Raw genomic sequence first — 21,889 nt, forward strand, 5'->3', positions numbered from 1 at the left:
ACATTGCAACACATCACTTCTACTCACTCTGTGTTGGCAAGAACTAAGCCACGTGGGCATATCTAGCTTCAGGGGAGGCTGGCAAATGTTTTTATTCTGGATGATCATGTCCTAACAAAACCCCATTATTATGGAAGAAGGGAGAGAGATATTTTGGGTAACAGCTAGCAGTCTTCCACAGAGCACATGTTGATTTTGTTGGTTGGTGTCATTCTCTGATCATGTGCCAAGAAACCTTTCTCTTTAGAAAACCACCTCTGATGTGTTTTATAAGAGTCTTGCCCTGTCCAATGGTTGGGTGGAACCGAAGTAGGCTAAATAATGGTCCCTATAGATATTCAAGCCCTAATCTCTGGAACCTGTGACTATTACCTTCCATCACAAAAGGGACTCTGCAGATGTGATTAAGGATCTTTAGACAGTTAGAGGACCCTAGATTTCCAGGGTCACCCTAAATGTAATTGCAAGGGTCTTTATAAGATAGAGGTAATGGAAGATTAAACTGTAGGAGAGAAGGCCATGTGAAAACAATGGAAGCAAAAAGAGATTTGAAGCACTATGTGGCTGACTTCGAAGATGGAAGAAGGGGCCATGAGCCATACAAAAAATATGGCTCTATAACACACAAAAGGCAAGGAAACCAATTTTCCTCTAGAGCCTCCAGAAGGAACCAGAACTGCCAACACCTTGACTTTAGCCCAGTGAAATTAACTTCAGATTTATAGCCTTCAGAAGCGTAAGAGAATACCGTGTACGGTGTAAGTCACCAGGTTTGTGGTAATTTGTTACAGCAGCTACAGGAAACCAATGTCCCATCTTAAGGTGGATGATGATCCTGTCTCAGTCAATCAGAATATATATCATCTCCAGCTACAGTGATTGGTTAAGAGATAATCACATGACCCATGACCATCCAATCAGTCTTTTCTGAGACTTTAGCTGGAAGTAACAGGAAACAAGTAGTTTTTCTCAAGACTCCAAGGATGAGGAAGTTGTTGGCTTTGGTTGCCAATGAACCCCATCTTGTTGCCACAGGAAGAGAATCAGTCAAACAGTCGTAGGAAGAGGTGCTGAGAGATGGGGAGAAAGGGCTCTGATGTTTGAGGCCCTGAAGCCAGATCCAGCTTCTGAGCTTCCCGTTATAGGAGCCAATCATTTTCTACTTTTGATTTTCCTATATTGGGATGGATTTCTATGATTTGCAACCTGGAAATCTGACTAACATGGTTGACATCCACATTCTTCAATGTCTGAAAACAGTGAAGAACCAAAGTGGCAGAGGTAAGCTTTGCTTTCTCCAAGGGTCCTTTGCGTCCTTCTAAGAAATCTCCAAATGCTTGAGCCCTGAGCAGAGAGCCCTTGACTGCGATACTCAAGATGACATGTAGTTTTAATCAGCACTATTTAAACACTTAGTTTAATAAGAGAAGGAGAAAGAAAAACCATTGACCCAAATAGGATGCTTGATAATTCTGAATAAGTGCTATAAAGGCTTATAAAAGAATGTTAAGATGCTTAATTGCTGAATAAATGAAGTATAAACATTCGTTTTGTTACTTGGAGAGTTCTTTAATACGTAATGGGGAAAAACCATGTATCAAATGAACTGTAAGTGATAAATGCTTGTTTCCTTTTCTAAAACAAATCAATTCTTGGAACCATTAACCACCATTTAAATGTAACTCTATTTTTTCACTTTATTTCTCCCATTTACATTTTTTTCATTAGTGGAAGAAGATAGGTTTATCCAGCAGATAGAGGAGCATAGTGGAACAAGCATGGAATGGCAAGGGATTTGGAGTCTGAAGCCTTGGCTTTTAACCTCAGCTCTGACAATTACTAATCCTGTGACCTTCCATAAACCACTGAACCTCTCTTGGCTTTCAGATGTAGCATGAAACTACTGTCAGGAATCTCTTACCCAGGTCTGAGTGTTGCAGTGACAAACACCTTTTAGGGCAGTATCTCTGTACTGTGCATAGGAGTTCTCTGGGGCCTTCCAAATTTTGCTAAAAATTTTATAAGAATTTTGTGTATTTTCAGGAGTTCCTGTTGTGGCTCAGTAGGTTAAGAACCCAACATAGTGTACAAGAGGATGCGGGCTCGACCTCTGACCTCGATCAGTGGGTTAAGGATCTGGCATTGCCATGAGCTGTGGTGTAGGTCACAGATGTGGCTTGAATCTGGTGTTGCTATGGCTGTAGTGTAGACCATCAGCTGCAGTTCCGATTCAACCCTTAGCCTAGGAACTTCCATGTGCTGCAGGTGCAGCCTGAAGGAAAAAAAAAAAAAAAAAAAGAATAAAAAAAGAATTTTGTGGATTCTTATTATGGTTGGAGTGGGACCCAAGATGTGCATTTCTAATAAAATTCAGTTATTAGAAAGCACCCAATTGATGTTAACATTGCTGCTCTTACCTGTTTGAGTAACAAGGTTTAAGGTGTCTTCCAGGCTCATAATGATTTTCCTTCTTTAGAAACCGCCCCAGTTTTTAGTGGTGGCTAGTAACTGCTGTTCTTGTGCCCCCTGGCCATAGCTGACTATACTAGTGGTGCTTTCTGATCCAACCTGGACCCAAAGAAAGTCTCACCTGCAAATCTGGTTTTGAACAGAGACAATCAGAGATGGGACATTCAGTCACTTGCTCATCCATTCAGCAGTCCTTTTCAAATTCTCTCTATACCAGATACTATAATGAGCATTGGAGACACACCAGTCAATAAACCAGGTCTTGGAGTTCCTGCTGTGGCGCAATCGGTTAAGAATCTGACTGCAGTGGCTCCAGTCACTGTGGAGGTGCTGGTTCGATCCCCAGCCCAGTGCAGTGGATTAAAGGATCCGGCGTTGCCATTGCTGTGGTGTAGGTTGCAACTGTGGCTTGGATCCAGTCCCTGGCCCAGGAACTTCCAAATGCTGCAACTGTGGCCATAAATTTTTTTTTTTTAAATTTTAAACAGTAGGTCTCTGTTTTCATAGAGCATTCCTCTAGTGATGTGCAAGATAATTTCACATACGCTAAGTGCTGTGAAGTGCCTGGAGAATTTACGGGTTGCTTTAGACCTACTTTAAACGAGGATGTTGAGGAAAGTCAAGCACTTGCTTCTCTTTCTACAGGGACCTTAGAGGCCCCATGTTGAACCCAGTGGTAAAACAAATAAAAGAAGGCAGGGTCCCTTGTGAATGTGTGCAGCGGGCCACTTCCCCTTCCCTGTGGTGAGAGTGGGAAGTAAACTTTCATTGCATTAAACCAGTGAGATTTCAGGGCTTACCTATTACAGAAGCTAGCACTGCTTCCCATAAATACATAAACTGTTCAACTCTTTCTGAGATTCTAAAAGTCCAATGGGAGCTGCAGCTTCCACCCTATACCACAGTCACAGCAACTCGGTATCCAAGCCCCATCTGCAACCTACACCAGAGCTCAGAGCAATGCGGGATCCTTAACCCACTGATCAAGGTCAGGGACTGAACCCACATCCTCATGGATACTAGCCGAGTTCATTTCCGAGGAGCCGCAATGGGAACTCCCTTTCTTCCCTCCCTCCTTCCTTTCCTCCTTTCCCTCCTTTCTGGCCACCCCATGGCATATGGAGTTCCTGAGCCTGGGATCTTGTCTGAGTCACCCAGTGGATGACTACTAGAGTAGCAGCCTACTCAGTAGCTGCGGTCACACTGGATCCTTTAACCCACTGTTAAAGGCTGGGAAAGAGAACCTGCGACGTGGCGCTGCAGAGACACCTTTGATTCTGTTGCGCCACAGCAGGAACCCCTAGAGCTATTTTCCACTACTTGAAACCTGAAGAATCTTAACAGATACAATTGCGATGAGAATCTGATGAGCAGGTAGGTGTAGTAAAACCTGGAGTTTGTACATCAGTAAGGAATTATTACTGCAAACCGATTTTTCTGAGATGTATTCACTTTCTGGATGTCTTATTAGGGAAAAAAAACTAAAAAAGTATTGACATGGACTCATACTGCAGTCCATTTCTTTCTTGGGTCATTTCTAAGCGTTCTTGTTTAGACCTCTACAAAATCAACTCGGTAAATTGCAATGGAAACTGAGGAAGTAATTATAAAGTTTATAATTTTCCCTTAAAACTTAAGTGCTTAGATTTTTAAAGAGTCCTCAGTGGCACAAGAATATTAACATTTCAATTTGCCACACTTCTTCTTATGGGCTATCAACATGCAGTAAATTTGGATGTTCCTTAGAGGATCCTGAAATGCCCGGCAAGGAAGTCTGTCTTCCAAAATGCTTCCTCAGAGGGATCTTCCTTGGCTGCTGGTCCCAAGAGTATGTTTCTGGTCACTCCACCCCCTCACTAGCTCTCCTCTTCCCCTCTTCTAATCTTTGTGCAAATTGTGGGCAGCCAGAGAAAAGCTGTTCCTTAAGACTCCATAGTACAACCATATCTCGGTCTCCCAAGAATTATGGGATCACATAATTAGAATCACTGTATTAGAATCACTGTAAACCGATAGGCAAGATAGACAAGAATCAAGAGAAGAAAGTATGAGGGAGGCCAACACATTTCGCTTTCCTCACACAGCTTTCATGAATGTTTATATCCCAGGGCTGGAGGTTTTCCTTGTGACCTCAGTGAAGCAGTAAGTAACTTACTTCATATGAGTCTCTTTGAGTCTGAATGTGGTCAGAACAGTATGAGAAGTGAAAACCCCATCCCTTGACCCGCCAAAATGAAATCGTCCCCAGCTCTTGATCAATTCGTGTGTGTGTGTGTGTGTGTGTGTGTGTGTGTGTGTGTGTGTGTGTGTGCAGAGCCTGCAGCTTTCCATAGAACCAGACTCCTGACCAGGAGACAAAAGATGGGCCTATTGGAGACCTTCGAATGAGGATGCCAACGATCCTTTCTACATTGCTTTTAAGTCTGTGCTTCCTGCAGCAACAAAGGCTAATCTTAGCATCACTGTCTGTGCAGTGATCCAAAGAAGTGGAACTAGAAAAATAGGGAAATGGGGATACGGGAAAACATACACGTAAATATAAATGTGGAAACTAAGAGATAAATAGAGATTTTAAAAGATACGTGAATATTCAGGAGTCTGGAGGGCCTCATCCATCCATCCATCCATCTATCCAATCATCCAAGCATTAACTGCTTGAGCTGAGGCCATCCTGTTTTAACAGGCACTGTTAAATAGTGTTGGGGCACATAAAGATGGAAGTGGAAGTCTAAAAACAGAAATTGGAGGTAGGTACCGCAGTAGACGGGCCCTGAAAGGGCTTCCCCGAAGTTGAAACACATGGGTTGGACACGTCGGGGAGGCTCATGGAGTGACCGTGATGCCCCAGTACAGGCGATGGTGGAAGAGAAACCTGCGCATCATAGAGATGCCGAGACCTCCGAGCTTCCTAGAGAGGCCCGGAAGTGGCTCCGGGAGGCCAGTACGACGGCTCTGGCGCCGAGCGGGGGCGGTGACAGGTAAGAGACGTCTGGGCTGCTTCACCAGGACGGTCCTGCAGCCGTCGTTGTCTGCTGCCATTGTGAGTGGGCCTGGGTTGGGAGGGCCGCCCCTCTGCGGGGACCTGGCCGGGCTGGCGGGGGCGCCCAGGCTCGCACGCGCGTCGGAGGACCGCGGAGAGCACACCCCCGCCGCCCTCCGCGCTGGTACCTGCGCTGGGTGGCCACTGGTACAGGGCGCGGAAGTGAGTGATGCTGACCTAGATTCCGCCCTTTGTAGTTCCCTCGGATTCCAAGGAGCCAAGCTCAGCTAGGATTTGTAGAACGTCACCAACATCTGCTAGCTTCTGTTTTTCTCTTTCTTTTTAACATGGCAGGCCCCAAGCCCGGAGCTATCAACAGGCATCTGTATCTGGCTGGATCTTTTATTTTCATCACACCTTGGGGGGAAAGACTACGTTCTCTTGATGGCAAATAATTCCGGTTTTCCATTTAAGTGGCCATGTAAGGTTCCCATTAAAAACGAACGTACTTACCGATAAAAAGTAAGTGGATGTAAATAAAACACAATAGGTGAATAATAGTTCCAGAGATACCAGGTGTGACAGAAGTTATGAAGGTAGTAAGGGAACACTGCAGTGTACCAGCCCAGCCGGGGGCTCCTACAGACCAGGCTTCAAGTCCTGGGTCCAGCTCAGCCACTGACACCTGCATAATTTGGGAGCCAGTTTCTATTTTTCTTTTTTATATATTTTCCTAGCTCTATTGAGATATAATTGATGTTTAACACTGTGGAATTTTGAGGTGTACAACGTGATGACTTGATACATGTATATATATTTTGTGAATTGATAACCACACTAAGGTTAGCTAACATCTCCATCACCTCACATAATTATAGTTTTTTTGTGTAGGGCGAGATCTTTAAAGATCTCTTTTAGCAGCTTTCAAGCATGTGATACAGAATTACTGACTGTGGTTGGTCCAGTGCTGTGTATTCGGTTCCCCAGATCCCAAATCTGTCTTGTAACTGGAAGCTTAGACCCTTTGACCAACATCTCTTTCCCCTCACCCCCCGGTAGCCCCCAGTCCCTGGCAACCCTACCCCCCAGTTGCTGGCAACCACTATTCTACACTTTATTTGAGTTCGCCTTTTTTTTTTTAAGATTCTTTCTATGTGATATCATGCAGTATTTGTCCTTGTCTGATCTATTTCACTTAGCATTATGCCCTCAGGTTCCAATTGTATTGTCGGTAATGGTAGGATTTCCTCCCTTTTTTTTTTTTTTTGTCTTTTTGCTATTTCTTTGGGCTGCTCCCGCGGCATATGGAGGTTCCCAGGCTAGGGGTCCAATTGGAGCTGTAGCCGCCAGCCTACACCAGAGCCACAGCAACGCTGGATCCGAGCCGCGTCTGTGACCTACACCACAGCTCACGGCAACGCCGGATCGTTAACCCACTGAGCAAGGGCAGGGACCGAACCCGCCACCTCATGGTTCCTAGTCGGATTCGTTAACCACTGCGCCACGACGAGAACTCCGGATTTCCTTCCATTTTTATGGCGAGATAATATTCCATTGTGAGTGTGCATATGTAGATAGACCACATGTTCTTTAGCCTTTCATCCATTAAGGGGCACTTTGATTGTTTTCATGATTTAGTTATGGTGAATAATTCTGCAATGAATGTGGGGGTGCAGATACTTTTTCAAGGTAGTGATTTCATTTGCTCTGGATCATATATATGTATCGGCAGATCAGGTTCTTAAAAGATTGTCCTGAGGCTCCAGTGGTCAACCTTTAAGTACCCAGCCTGTAATAAATAGCAAATGTAGCCATAGTGGTTATTTTCATTTTAGCAAGGAGGAACCAGGGTCACCCGGGGAATAGGTGAGAGAACCAAGTGTAGGACCCAGATTTTTCTCACCTAGGAAGCTTAATCCTGCCTCCCCACTACCTCTGCCTCATGAGAGGGGATGGGATTCCTCCTGCCTCAACGCTGGGAATTGGAAGGGCCCCTCTCAGGTTGCAGAATACATTAGCTGTGAAAGTCCCTGCAGGACTCAGGTCAGCATAGACTTGTTTGCTTCCGGTCAGGGCTTGGCACAGCCCTGAGTGCTTGTTGTGGTTGAGACAGAAGCTGTGCAGTCAGATGCACCTGGATTCCAGTGCATACGGCTCCCTGCTCTCGCACTTACTAGCTGTAGTAAACAGGATTAACAAGTTAGCACCAGCCTCAGAGGCTTGTTAGGAGCATCAAGAGAGATAATTTGTGGAACAGGCCTAGCACCATGCTTGGCACACAGTAAGGGCTTAATGACAGCTGACAGTACTTTGACATGTTGAAGTGACAGACAGGCTGACCTAGAAGGGAAGAAAGTACAAGTGTAATACTTGCAGGTACAGCAGAAAAGGGCACTGGAAGAGGCTGCAGAGTTCTCACTGCACTGGAACTTACTGGGTCTACCATCTGCCACATACTCGTCCCTGCAGACATCCTGAAGAAGTGGCCTGTGCTTGCGTGGAGTTTACATGGCACTTTGGGAAGCAGTTGGGAAATACCTATTATAAAATTAATTGTTCCATAAGTATCATGAATAACTGCAAGGATCTTTTGTGCAACAAATATCTAGGTAAAAGGAGTCTGAGTGGGTAGCTGGACAAGATAAGGTGATGAGAATTATGCAGCTTTCCTGCCATCTTCACATATATTCAAAACCGTGTGTGCAGATACCCCTATTGGTTTTTGTTTGTTTTGTTTTGGGCCGCACCTGTGGTACTTGGAAGTTCCCGGGCCAGGGATCGAACCCATACCGCAGTTGCAACCTGCACCTGCAGGTTGTGGCGGTGCTTGATCCTTAACCCGCTGCACCACACAGGAATTTCCCCTCTTTGTCATTACTCCCGAACCAAACTTGGGTCCGCTGGCCTGCGGGCAGTCAAGCCAATCTGCTGACACCACATTGTGGTGCAGGAAAATGCAGCGTTTGTTGCAAAGTGCCACACAAGTAGTCTGGGACAGCTAGTGTTGAAGAAGCCTGAACTCCCTGATGGGTTTCAGGAAAGCATTTTTAAGGGCCAGGTGATGGGGGCAGGGGGCACTGGTTTGAGGGTGAGGTGTTGAGGTAACGGGGCCGTGGTGCAGAGTTTCGCTTCATGAGTCCTGAGGCTGCAGCAGGCCTGCGGGCTCTGTAGGTCGTTCACATCTTCCATCTGGTGGTGGAGGTAGGGGGTTCCTGGAAAACAACTCAGGAAATGTGCATCAGATACTATGGTGTAGGTGTTTCAAAGAGGAGCTAAAGCAGAAGATGTGGGAGAGGAGGCGGCTCCCGGGGGATTGGGGGGAGACACCCCCCCCCGAGGGTCCTGCTGAGTTCCATTGTGAGTCCGTTTTCCACTTAACGCTGTGCCCTTAATTTTCTTCCCAAGTGTGTTTGGCCTTTTAGGTTTCCTGCCTCACATCCGTGTTACCTGTATCGGGGGGACTCTCCTTTCCATCCTTGACTGCTTTGTATTCAACACCCATCGTTTCCAGGTCACCTTTGGAATTTGAACAGCACCCTTTCGAAACCGTCCAGCCTCGGTTTGCCTCCTCGGTCTCAATCCAGTAAGAACACAGTTACCTTTGGCCTCCAGGCAGCACTTGGGCAGCAGCGTAAATCGTGCCATCCTAGGGTTAAACGTCCAAAAGATGCTATCAGCCTTAAAGTAAATACAGTAAGCTTTTCTCTTCCTGAGAGCCGTCTTCCCTTCTCCCCACTGTCCCCTCCTCCAGTGGCGCCCCAGTTTGTATATTGCTTTCTGATATTCTAATACCAGAGCGTTGGCGCGCCATCCTCCCCAACCCTCGGGGCAGAGACACTGTGTGCAGAAGCTGTAAGGTTCTTATTACTGATCCCTTGCATTTAATTAGGTCTTTGTAAATCTAAAGTATTCCTAGTCATTTTTATGAGTTTCTTCTCATAACTTCCCTGTGAGATGTCAACTTATTACCCTTTCTATCTTAGTATTATCAAGGGGTCAGGCAGATTTTAACTTTCATCTTTTCATGTTTGTAATTAAGATTTCTTTTTTTCCTTTTTTCTTTGCTTTTTTTTTTTTTTTCCCCCTGAATCACAGACTTACCCTTAACCCCTTAACCGTGTCTGCTAAAATGACTGCTCTGGTCAAATGTGACCCTCCTTCCCTCTCGCCCCCCTCCCCACCCCTGAAAGCAGTTACTGAACAAAGCCGAGTTTTGGAAGAGCCTTAAAGCAATTGAGATTATAAAGTCTGGTCTGAGTGCCCAGCCCTAGACAGAATCAGATGGAAACACATAAAACAGAAGCCACGAAATACAAAAAAATCAGGCAGTTGACTGAAGGAAAATTGTGTCTACTCTTTTTCTCCCTCCTGGCTTCGTGTTCATGGGACTTTCTTTTGGTTGCCTGCGAAATGTGTCTGCTGCGATTTTTCTGTGCTGGTTGATGCGGGAGCCAGGGAAGGAGGAGGTGGCTTCGGGGTGATGCCGTTAGTGACTGGGTCATCCAGGAAGGTTTCACTGGCCTGGTGGATGGGCTTCTTCGCACTGCTGCTTGTCTTGCTCAATTCTTAATTTTTCCATACTCATTGCCACTCGTCTGACCCTCCAGATCAGGTCAGTTACACAAGTTCTTGCCCTAGATCTTTCTGGAATGAGATGGAGGGTAATGAAGAGTAGCATGACCAGGCCTGACAGGTATTTTGAAGCATTAATAATTTGAACTTGTACATTCCTGGCGTGATTAATGCGCCCATGAACCATGATTGACCTGTGGTCTTTGAACCGGCCTGGAATGTGTCGTTTTAAAAGCAAAGAATAATTAGAGATTAGGAGGAATTTCTCTTGGAAAATTTTTAACTGGACTCTTTGAGGCCATATCCAGATTTTTCTGATTTCTTCACAGGGGAATTCTTGTGCAGATGTTCAGACTGTCTTAACCTTTGTTATCTGGCATCCTCATAACCAAACATCTTAACCAAACATTTCTAAAACCTGTGAGCTATTTCAGTTGGTGACATCACCCACCTCACTTGTCACCTGAGTCCTGCCTGCTGCCACCTCCCTCATCCTCATTTGAGCCAGGCCCTCTGGCCATCTTTCAAAAGGACCAAAGCAAACCTACGCTCTCTGTTGTCTCTAGGATAGAGTCCAGGCTCCCCCTAAGGCGGCCCCAAGCTGTCTCCAAGCATCCGGCCATCTTTCCGCCCTGAATTGCCAGCCACACACGTCGGCTTCAGTTTGCACAGCACCAGCCCTGCCTGTTGCTCTCCTGTTCATTTGTGCTGCCCGCTCAGCCTGCCTCCATCCTCCTGTGGTTCCAGTGTGGCTCTAATGCCCACTCTCAATGACGTCTCTGCAGACCTGCCCTTCAAAATCAGTTTCCCCCACCTCTGCCTCACCTTGGCGCCCCCATGGCACCCTGTCAGTACTAACATTATTGCAGTAATCCTGGTTCCTCCTTTTTGCCTGTACTTTGAGTATTTGCAAAAGCGTCTCTCCTCCAGTGCATGCTGCAGAATGCAGGAATCTGTCTCGTTTCACTCTATTTTCTGTCATTTTCATGCCAGAACATTTCTTCTTAGGTCATCAGTTAAAATGGCAGCTCTGACTGGCATATATAACAATGGCTTCTAGACACTGCAGGGCCCTGCATAACTTGTGCCCATCGTAATTTTACCAAACTGGATGTGTTTCCCAGTGCTCAAAATCATCTGTAAGTTGGAGTTCCCATTGTGGCTCAGTGGGTTAAGGACCCAGCATTGTCTCCATGAGGATCGGGTTCTATCCCTGGCCTTGGTCAATGGATTAAGGATCCAGCAGAGGCCAGCAGCTGCAGCTTCGCTTTGACCCCTAGCCTGGCAACTTCCATATGCTGCAGGTGCAGCCATAAAAAAGAAAAAGAAAGTCATCCGTAAATTCAACAAATACTTGTTGAGTATTGTGTTTTGGGTTCTGGTGGGGACATGCCAGTGAGAAAGGCTGAAAGTCTCCATTCTCTTGGCACCTACATTCTCTTGGAAGGAAGTCAGTAGTTCAAAAGGAAACAAACAAATTTAGATAGTGAAGTGTGCCATGAGGAAAACAAAACATCATTTAGGTAAGAGAGGATTCTTCCAGAAGGGGTGATCAGAAACACCTCCCTGCGTTGAGTCAGTGGCACTTGAACAGACCTAAATATTGAGAACGATGCAGCCAGGTGTCGATATGGTGCCAGCAGTGGTTCACAATGAGGTGAAACCAAAGTGCGTGTGGTCCTCAGGGCACAGGTGAGGTGAGCATCTCTAAGGAAAGGAGGCAAGCCCACGTGCTGGGAGAGGAGGGCACCGGTGGTGGAAGAGCGTGCGTTGAAGTCAGAGACGGATGTCGCCACCAGGTCACGGTGGTGAAGACAAGAGGTCTGGGTGGAAACGCCAGTGACTGACATCTTGTGTGTTTGGAAGGAGCATCTGCGATGAAGTCACGTGATTATGTTAAATGACAGAATTGACAACATCTAGTTGTATGGCTACTTCAAACCCAGATGGGAGTGTGCCTACACTCAGGGAATAATAGAAGCATAAGGTCATTGCTGGGTGTATTGGAGGGATGCCTGAGCGTTCATTCCTTCTGGATTTTCTTGTGGGCCCAGCAGCGGCAATTGCTGGTGGGGATCCATCAGCCATCTTCCACGTCATTGTGCTCAATTCCCCTAGTACTTCTCACTTTTCTGCTCACCCTCAAGCCACTGAGATAGTTGCTTGCTGAATCTTGTCTTCAGCTGTCGCACCAACTGATTTCTGCACAAATGACAGGCAATCACAGCTCCTTAGTACGGTTATTCAGAAGAATCTGACAAACTTTTCATATCCTTGTGCTTTTGAGAGACCTAAACATGGTACATGGGAAGGCAGAGAAAAATCAAATCCCCGAACTCTGGAGCTTGAAGAAAATGAAACTCAAGCAGTGATATCCGTGGAGCGCCTACACTAAGTCAGATTTTTTGTTTGTTCATTTTGTTTTTAGGGCTGTACCTGCAGCGTGTGGAAGTTCCCAGGCTAGGGGTTGAATCAGAGCTGTAGCCACCGGCCTAGACCACGGCCACAGCAACACGGGCTCTGAGTCACATCTGCAACCTACAGCACAGCTCAGGCAATGCAGGATCCTGAACCCACTGAGGGGGGCCAGGGATCAAGCCTGCGTCCTCATGGGTATGAGTCCGGTTTGTCACCACTGAGCCACAATGGAAACTCCCACATCAGGTTTTTTTTTTTTTTTTTTGTACGCTCTCCCATTTGGTCTTGTGGGCCTGCGAGCTCATCAGCTCCACTTTATAGCTGTAGCACCCAACTCAGAGGATGACCTTGCTCAAGTGGTGGGGCTCCCAGTTGCCTGCAGTCTCCCTGCCTAACCACACCCGAGGGTCTCCACGGACTTGCGTGTGCCTCTGAGGACCTGCCTGCCTCCTGTTTAATTTCTTCCCGAGTGTGAAGAGTTGTGTGGCCCCCCTTTGGCTTGTTTTGACTTGTTTTTGAGAGAAGGGGTCTTGAGTCCTTATTAGCATAGAAGTGGAGGGAGGGAAGCGAGATGCCCTCAGGCGTTGAGCATGTGCAGAACTGGAGGATTTCCTGGGTAGGGGGACATGGTTTGCTACATAAAAGATGTTTCTCCCCCCCAACACACACCCTTTTACACATAGGGCTAATAAAATACCAGTGTTAAATGGTGCTGCAGTGTGCCATTTTATTCAAAAGATGTTGGAAATTTGCTTTAAAGTTCTGTCCTTAATTTTTCTGGGGGTGTTGGGGGGGAAGTGCCTCTCCCTACCAGATATGAATTCATTCTTGTCAAAAAGACTCTAATGTTTTCCAAGGATTAAGAGTAATACCTTGCAGGAGTTCCCTGGTGGCCTGGCGGTTAAGGATCTGGCATTGTGACTCCTGTGGCCTGGGTCACTGCTGTGGTGCGGGTTCAGTCCCTGGCCCGGGAACTTCTGCATGCTACGGGCACAGCCAAGAAAACAAAAAAAAATCATGTCTTCCATTTGAAGAGTGCCTTGTGGTTTTCAGAGCACTCCCAAGTCCACTGTCTTACTGAGTCTTCACATTGACCTTGTCAGGCACTCAGTATTACCATATTACCCAGGAAGAAATTTGAAGCTCAGGAAGTGAAAGGAGAGGGGTGGGGAGGAGTTGACTGTTGTCCCGAAGCCATGACAGGAACCCAGGTCTTAGCGTTTCTTTCTGCTCGAGTTTATCGCCTGTTTGTTTTTATTACTCCCAAAGAAGGGCAGTCGGATTTGGATTTTCTTCAGTAACAGGATGCATACTTCTTTCTTACAGGTCCGGTTATCTGAGTGCCATACATGGACTCCCCCAGGTCTCCAAAGGAGACAGTCCTCATCACGGGAGGAGGTGGCTATTTTGGTTTCCGGTCAGTGCGTCTGTAAAATCTGTCCAGGGAATTATTTTACTGGTAGTTCCTGGGAAAAGGATAGCTTTCAACTCATATTAACGCAGTGTAGACTTTTCCGCGTCCGTGTAGTGTTAAACCCATGATGAGCCATGTTGCCGACCGCTCAGATACTGAAATGGAGATTTAAGAAAGACTTAAATTTGGAGTTCCCGTCTTGGCTCAGTGGAAACGAATCTGACTAGTATCCATGAGGATGCAGGTTCAATCCCTGGCCTTGCTCTATGGGGTTAAGGATCTAGCGTTGCTGTGAGCTGTGGTGTAGGTCAAAGACACAACTCGGATCTGGCATTCCTGTGGCGGTGGTGTAGGCTGGCGGCTACGGTTCTGATTCGACCCCTAGCCTGGGAACCTCCAAATGCCTTGGGTGCGGTCCTAAAATGCAAAAAAAAAAAAAAAAAGAAAGAAAGAAAAAAGAAAAATTTAAATTTAAGAAAAATTCTTTATAAAGCCATTGAAATGGGGAGGGGAGCTATTCACACCACCAAAACCAATTTAAAATAACAGCTGTTCTTGGAGTTCCCTGGTGGCCTACCAGTTAAGGATCGGGTGTTGTTGCTGCTGTGGTGTGGGTTTGATCCCTGGCCCGGGGATTTTTATAGGCCACCGGCGCAGCCCACCCAAACATAGAGCTATTCTTTCACAGTTAGGTGACTGTTCACAAATATTCCAAAGAATGGAGGGTGGGTCTCAGAACAGAGGGGAGAAAAATGTCCCCTGTAGACACCACTGTCTTTGAAGATAAAGTCCCTCTCATTGTAATTTAAGTAAATGTGGGGATTCTCTTCTTTGAGTATTTGCATAAGTAAGATTTGCATCAGCGAACATGTAAGTGTGGAACGGATATACCAAGAAACCTTGGCCAGACTTTTCCCAGGCATAACGTGGCAGCGATTCGATCTAACGTCTCCTCTCTGTTATTTCAGCCTGGGCTGCGCTCTGAACCAGAAGGGGCTCCGTGTGATTCTCTTTGACGTCAGCAGCCCTGCTCACACCATTCCAGAAGGAGTCAAGTTCATACGGGGAGACATTCGCCTCCTCTCTGACGTAGAGCACGCCTTCGAGGATGCGGATGTCACCTGTGTGTTCCACATCGCCTCCTACGGTATGTCAGGGCGCGAGCAACTGAACCGAAGCCGGATTGAGGACGTCAACGTCGGGGGCACGGACAACGTCCTCCAGGCCTGCAGGAGCCGGGGGGTGCCAAGGTTAGTTTACACCAGCACCTTCAATGTCATCTTCGGAGGTCAGGTTATCAGAAATGGCGATGAGTCTCTGCCATACCTACCTCTCCACCTCCATCCGGACCACTACTCTCGAACCAAATCGGTCGCAGAGAAGAAGGTGCTGGAGGCCAATGGCACAGCCCTGGCTCGACGTGCTGGGGTCTTGAGGACCTGTGCTCTGAGGCCGGCCGGCATCTATGGGCCCGGAGAACAAAGGCACCTCCCCAGGATAGTGAGCTACCTGGAGAAGGGCCTCTTCAGGTTTGTGTATGGAGACCCCAAGAGTCTGGTCGAATTTGTCCACGTGGATAACTTGGTGCAGGCTCACATCCTGGCCTCAGAGGCCCTGAAGGCCGACAAGGGCCACGTCGCCTCCGGGCAGCCCTACTTCATCTCTGACGGCAGACCCGTGAACAACTTTGAGTTCTTCCGGCCTTTGGTTGAGGGCCTGGGTTACAAGTTCCCCTCCATCCGCCTGCCCCTGCCCCTCATCTACTTCTTCGCTTTCCTCACAGAGATGGCCTACTTCCTCTTGGGTCGACTCTACAACTTCCAGCCCTTCCTCACCCGCACCGAAGTTTACAAAACCGCCGTCACACATTACTTTAGCCTGGAGAAAGCCAAGAAAGAGCTGGGCTATGAGGCTCAACCATTTGACCTCCAGGAAGTAGTAGAGTGGTTTAAAGCCCATGGTCACGGCCGCAGTCCTGGCAGTCAGGACGCAGAGTTCAGTCTTGTTTGGTACGGGCTGCTGGTCTCACTCTTGGTTATAGCAGTTCTCACCTGGCTGCCGCCTTCTGTGATTCTGTCCCTGTGAAGCAGGAGCTAGAAATAAGGAGCTGATGACCCTTGCTGAGATGGAGATCCTTGGTGGCCTAGCAGTTAGGGATTCAGCATTGTCACTGCTGTGATGTGGGTTCCATCCCTGGCCTGGGAACTTCCACATGCCGTAGGCAAGATTGATCGATAGGTAGATGGATAATAGATACCTCGTGCCAAATTTGGGGTCTTCACATTGCTACTTAAGAATAGATTCTTGAGTTCCTGTTGTGGCTCAGTGGGTTAAGACCCGACTAGTGTCCATGAGGATGTGGGTTCCATCCCTGGCCTTGCTCAGTGGGTTAAAGATCCAGCACTGCTGCAGGCTGCAGTGTAGGTTGCAAATGCAGCTCGGATCTGGCGTGGCTGTGGCTGTGGCATGGGCCCCAGTTATAGCTCCAATTCAACCCGCAGCCTGGGAACTTCCACATGCCACAGGGGTAGCCCTAAAAAGAAAAAAAAAGAATAGATTCTTGAATTGTCACAACGGTGTAAATCAACTATAATTAAAAAAAAAACAAAAAAGAATAGATCCTTGGCTTAAGTCTTCATTCCTTACCTCCTTGCACAAAACCTGAAGGAAGAAATGGAGGCAAAGAGAAGTTTGCGATTTAGTTCCTTGGGTCCTTCTTCTTTAGACGGGGACAGTAGAAGTCCTTTTGGAGCCGCAGAACTAAACTTACTAATAACTAAGACCTGCCGCAGGAGGGCTTTCTTCCTCAGGATATTCTGTTTCGAGGTGTTGCTGCTGCCGACTTTCTGGAAAGCCTTTGTGGTGTGCCCTTAGAGTCTGTAACAAGTGTGTTCACATCTGTTCGGGGTTCCTCAGGTTCAGCCCCCTGAGCCTAGACGAAGGTCTAGGAAACAGCTGGACGTCTGATGCTTAATAAGGATGTTCAGGCTCACGATGCCATTTGTCATTAAAAAGTGAAGCACAGCACTGAACTGCAGAGACTGTTTTTCTTCCTGGGAAGAATGTCCGTTCTCTGAAGGCTCCTCCCGCGAGGAGTGCCCTGCTCGACGGCCGCCCCCGGGGAGGCTGTAACAACATTCACGTTGTTCTGTGTCGGAACCGAAGTGGACAGGAGCGCCCTTCCCTGCGCCACGCCGTGAGTGCAGCTACAGAAGGGACCCGTGTTCAGATGCTGTAAGGACAGCTCGGGGCGGAAAGGAGTGTGAGAGCCGTTGTGCAAGTGTGTCGGGGGTTGGGTGGGGGGGTTGCTCAGTGAGGAGCCCCGGGCCGTGCCGCCTGGGTGTTTTGGAAAAAGTGCTCAACTTGATACCGGAAGACCAGCCACCAGGAATCTCTTGTGTGGCCTTCACCAAATAGCTGAAGCCTCAGTAGGCCTCTTTGCCTCCTTTGGGAAACAGGAATGACTGTATTTTCCCTTTGTGTAAATCCACCCACTCATCTCACAGGGTTCTGAGCATTAAATAAGATGCAGAGAAAGTACTTTTATTTTATTTTATTTTTTTATTTTCCTACTGTACAGCAAGGGGATCAAGTTATCCTTACATGTATACATTACAATTACATTGTTTTCCCCCACCCTTTGTTCTGTTGCAACATGAGTATCTAGACAAAGTTCTCAATGCTACTCAGCAGGATCTCCTTGTAAATTTATTCTAAGTTGTGTCTGATAAGCCCAAGCTCCCGATCCTTCCCACTCCCTCCCCCTCCTATCAGGCAGCCACAAGTCTCTTCTCCAAGTCCATGATTTTCTTTTCTAAGGAGATGTTCATTTGTGCTGGGTATTAGATTCCAGTTATTAGTGATACCATATGGTATTTGTCTTTGTCTTTCTGGCTCATTTCACTCAGTATGAGATTCTCTAGTTCCATCCATGTTGCTGCAAATGGCATTATGTCATTCTTTTTTATGGCTGAGTAGTATTCCATTGTGTATATATACCACCTCTTCCAAATCCAATCATCTGTCGATGGACATTTGGGTTGTTTCCATGTCCTGGCTGTTGTGAATAGTGCTGCAATGAACATGCGGGTGCACGTGTCTCTTTTAAGTAGAATTTTGTCCGGATAGATGCCCAAGAGTGGAAGTTCTATGTATAGATTTCTAAGGTATCTCCAAACTGTTCTCCACAGTGGCTGTACCAGTTTACATTCCCACCAACAGTGTAGGAGGGTTCCCTAGAAAAAGTACTTTTAATGTATAAATTGCCACATAAATATGAGATGGTGTGATTTTTTTTTTTTTTTTTTAGTAGAACATGAGACGCTTTTGCTTTTTAGTCTGGGGTTCACTTGTATGAGCACCTCCAATGCATCTAACCCTCCAGGTGCTAAAGGGAGGCTGCTCTGCCCTTTAACGACGTAACAGTCCATTAATGACACCTTGGTCCATACACAAGGCGACTGAGACCAGAAAAGAACAGTGAGACGTTTAACCGCTGTCATTGAAAGGTCTCACAGACTTTGAAAAGATGTGTTTTTTTTTTTGTTTGTTTGTTTGTTTTGCTTTTTAGGGCCACCCCCGCAGCATATGGACGTTCCCAGGCTAGGGGTCCAGCCAGAGCTGTAGCTGCTGGCCTACACCACAGCCACAGCGACTCAGGATCCGAGCCGCGTCTGCAACCTACACCACAGCTCACGGCAATGCCGGATCCTTAACCCACTGATCAAGGCCAGGGATGGAACCTGCAACCTCATGGTTCCTAGTTGGGTTCATTTCCACTGTGCCACGACGGGAACCCCTGAGAGATGTTTTTAATGAAGTCTTTCTAAAGAATAATCAATATTTCTCAGTTTTCTTGAACCATGTATACCGAGTACAGTGGGCATATTTTTGCTTTCCAGCGTCAGGGTAGCCAAATGAAATTCAGGATTGATATATGGGCTTTATTGTTGTCCAGGTATGGGATGTTTTGCCATTCCACAACATCTGACAAGTTGTGCCCTCTCACCTTGAAACAGCGAATTTACTTTTCGTGAACTCACATGCTTCTGGCCTTGTATTATTTATTTCTGGCTACATAACACATCACCTCAAGACGTCATTTTAAAATAACAGACTTTACCTTTTACTTTCGGGTCTGGTATTTGGGTGTGGTTTCCCTGGGTAAGCTCTTGCTTAGGACCAGGAAGGCCCTGAGTGAGGATGGTCTGATGTCACCGGCGCTGCAGAGGCTGGAGGGTCCCCTTCCAGGATGGGTCGTCTCCGGGGCTTTGGCAGAAGATCTCAGCTCCTCACCATCTCTGCAGGGCTGCTTGAATATCCTCCTGACACGGCCCTGGCTTCCGCCAGAGCAGGTGGTTCTAGACAAGGTGGAAGCTGCCCTGTCTTTCAGACTTAGCCTCAGAAGTCACCCACTGCTCTCCACAGTATACGGTCTACCCAGGTCAGTCCTCAGTGTGGGGAAGACACCACCCAAAGGTAGGAACACCAGGAGGAAGGGGAGTAATGGGGCCTCTGACTCATCCTTCCTTTTCCATGAAAGGGTTAGAGTTATTCTGCAGATACAGGTATTTTGAACACTTGATGTGTCTCCTCTGAGTCTTACTGCAGTTCACTCCATCAGGCAAAAGCCCTACCCACACACTTCTTTCAGATACATTCTTCTCTACCTTGGGCTTCTGCTCAGTCGGCCGAGAGACGATGCCTTTCAACTCTTTAGAAGCCTTGTTGTTTGAATAGCCCTTTGAGGCACAACCTTGGCCATGGACTGTCATTTCCATAATGTACAGTCTCTACAAGTTAGCCCTACCCCACGTGGAAGGAGACTCGGCACAGATACAGGAGGTGGTGGGGAGGGTCACTGGAGGCCACGCTGGCGTCTGATGCCGCACTCCTGCTTGCTTCTCATCAGGTTTCTTCTCTCCTCCACACTGGCTTTAAATGGCAGATTTTTTCAGTGCCTCTTCTCTCCGCATACTTTCTCACCAAGTGATCCTGTCCGAGCCCCTGGCTTTAATTTCCACCTCTTTCCAAATATATTCTACTAGATGTACCTTTCCAGCCCAGACCGTTCTATCCAACGACCTCTGCCCCTCCGCCTGGTTATTTCACAGGCACCTTTCGTCAACACATCCAAAATGGAATGCGCGGCCCCTCCAAATTTTTACAGGGTTCCTTTCCTTAATTGATAGCTAGTGCCAGTGTTGAAGTTCTCATGCCAGAAATCTGGGATAATCTTTGATCCCTGCTGCCCCTTAACTTGACACACCTAATCCACCATTAGCCCTGGATCTTACCTTCTGCTTATGGCAAAGTGCAGGTGTTTCTTCTCTCCTGTAGGCTCCAGTAATAGCCTCTTTTCCATCTGCATCCACTCTGTGTCCCTTCCATCCACTCTCCGTGTGCCAAGCAGAGTGGTCCTATAAGGAGGTAAATTTATGTCACTTCCCTGCTCAAAACTGTAGTTTTAGGTCTAGAATCATTGTAACCCAGGAGATTTGGCCTGATGTGGCCCCGCCCCCTGCTCCCCAGTCATCTCCCACCCTGCTGCCTTCTCTGCCCAACTCCACTGGTTTCTTGCAGGTTCCTGGGTTCTGAGCTTTTCACACCTCCTCCCCCACTTCTCTAAAATGTTTGGTTCATGTTTCAGGTTAAGTCTCCTCCAGCGGCCTTCCTTGATCCTTACAACTTAGGCTCGGTCCTCACTCCAGTTTCTCATAGCGCCCTGCTTTTCCTTAATATCCTGCATCACAACTGTAGTAGTTTGAGTAATTACTGATCGAATGCCTGTAAGTTCCATGAGGGCCGGAGCTTCGTCTCACTTTTATTGTATCCCTGATGCCTAGCCCAATGCAGGAGTTCAACAGGTGTTTGTTGAATTAATGCTATTTTTCCTGCTGAGAGTGAATTCCCCCTTCTGAGGCGTACATAACTTACTGTTTCTCATCTCTCAAAGACTGGAAAACTATCCAACCTACTAGAACGTTGTGTTAACCAAGTCAAGACTAGATGGAGCCCAGGAAGTGAGTAGGGTCGTTCAGCTTCTCATGTGGTGGTGCTCCCTTCTTAGCTTAAAAACCGAACACCTTAAAGAACTCAACCTATTATCTGCGAGACAACTCCTTTCCTTTCCAAGGTCAGGGGATACTGCAGTCAAGGAATGCCATTATTCTAAGGTTCCCAGCTTTGCTCAACCTTGGGTGCAATCTCCAAACCTGCACAGAGCTATAAAATGATGCTCACACCTGTGGATGTGGGGGTTGTGCTAGACCCTAGCACATAAGCCACCCAGCAGTACCACCCTGGCCACTGCTTCCAAGGAGTTATCCATAAGCCTGTGGGAGGATCACACGTTTGACAGTCTTGCATGGCACCCCAAGGTAATGCCCAAACTGCCTGTGTCTGCAAAAAGGAAGAGGGGACTGGCAGGCCTGCTGAAATACTTGATTTCCTTATCGCTGCTCCAGTCGTGGGTGGCAGAGGCTACCATGTTAGAACAGTAGTAATTTCTGAAGGGCCAGATGGCTAATACTGGCAGCAAATTACGTAGGCTATAGTATTTCTCAAGTGTAAATGGTAGGCCTAGGGATCCTTTTCAAACAAAGGTTGTCGTTTCTAAATTGCCTAACGTGGTGATTTTAAGAAAGCCGGTTTGACTTTGCAGTAGACGTAATCGGTTTACTAACAGCTGTTGGGCATCTTCTACTCTTCCTTCCTTCCAAATCTCCAGCAGTTCAGGTAGTTTACAGACAGGGTAGAAGAAGTGGCCAGCGGAATTCTGCCTCCCACCCCAACCCAGCTGGGCACCCTGGGGCTAAAGGCTCCCCTGCCTTACCAAAATCGAGTCTTATCAAAATTGTCACAATTTGCTAGCATACTCTACTGTGGAGGATGACAACCCACTCCCTTTTATCGGATGCAAGGAACGCATTCCCAGCCCTTCCATAGGGCTGACCTCCGCATGCAGGGCCTGGCAAATCAGAAGGCTGCCGTCCTTCTGACCGCAGTCATTGGGCCAACGTGGACCAATCCGCGTC

At 47.2% G+C, this 21,889-nt stretch overlaps 1 protein-coding gene across 11 annotated transcripts in view; it reads left to right on the forward strand.

Moving 5' to 3' along the window:
- SDR42E1 (short chain dehydrogenase/reductase family 42E, member 1) overlaps positions 1–16,230 on the forward strand; it is a 38,630-nt gene extending 22,400 nt beyond the window's left edge. Inside the window, exons 1-5 of one of the 11 annotated variants that reach the window (XM_047790538.1) lie at positions 5,410–5,447; positions 5,804–5,971; positions 8,961–9,142; positions 13,766–13,856; positions 14,822–16,230. In XM_047790538.1, the coding sequence (XP_047646494.1) occupies positions 13,789–13,856; positions 14,822–15,938 (1,185 nt within the window). In that variant the 5' untranslated portion in view covers positions 5,410–5,447; positions 5,804–5,971; positions 8,961–9,142; positions 13,766–13,788 and the 3' untranslated portion in view covers positions 15,939–16,230. Of the gene's footprint in view, positions 1–5,387; positions 5,510–5,803; positions 5,972–6,972; positions 9,143–13,765; positions 13,857–14,821 lie in introns of those variants that run through there. The other 10 variants (XM_047790536.1, XM_047790539.1, XM_047790545.1 and 7 more) reach the window with 10 other exon arrangements.
- Positions 16,231–21,889: the final 5,659 nt, after the last annotated feature.

This window comes from Phacochoerus africanus, chromosome 8 (genome assembly GCF_016906955.1).
Source record: "Phacochoerus africanus isolate WHEZ1 chromosome 8, ROS_Pafr_v1, whole genome shotgun sequence".
Taxonomy (NCBI): domain Eukaryota; kingdom Metazoa; phylum Chordata; class Mammalia; order Artiodactyla; family Suidae; genus Phacochoerus; species Phacochoerus africanus.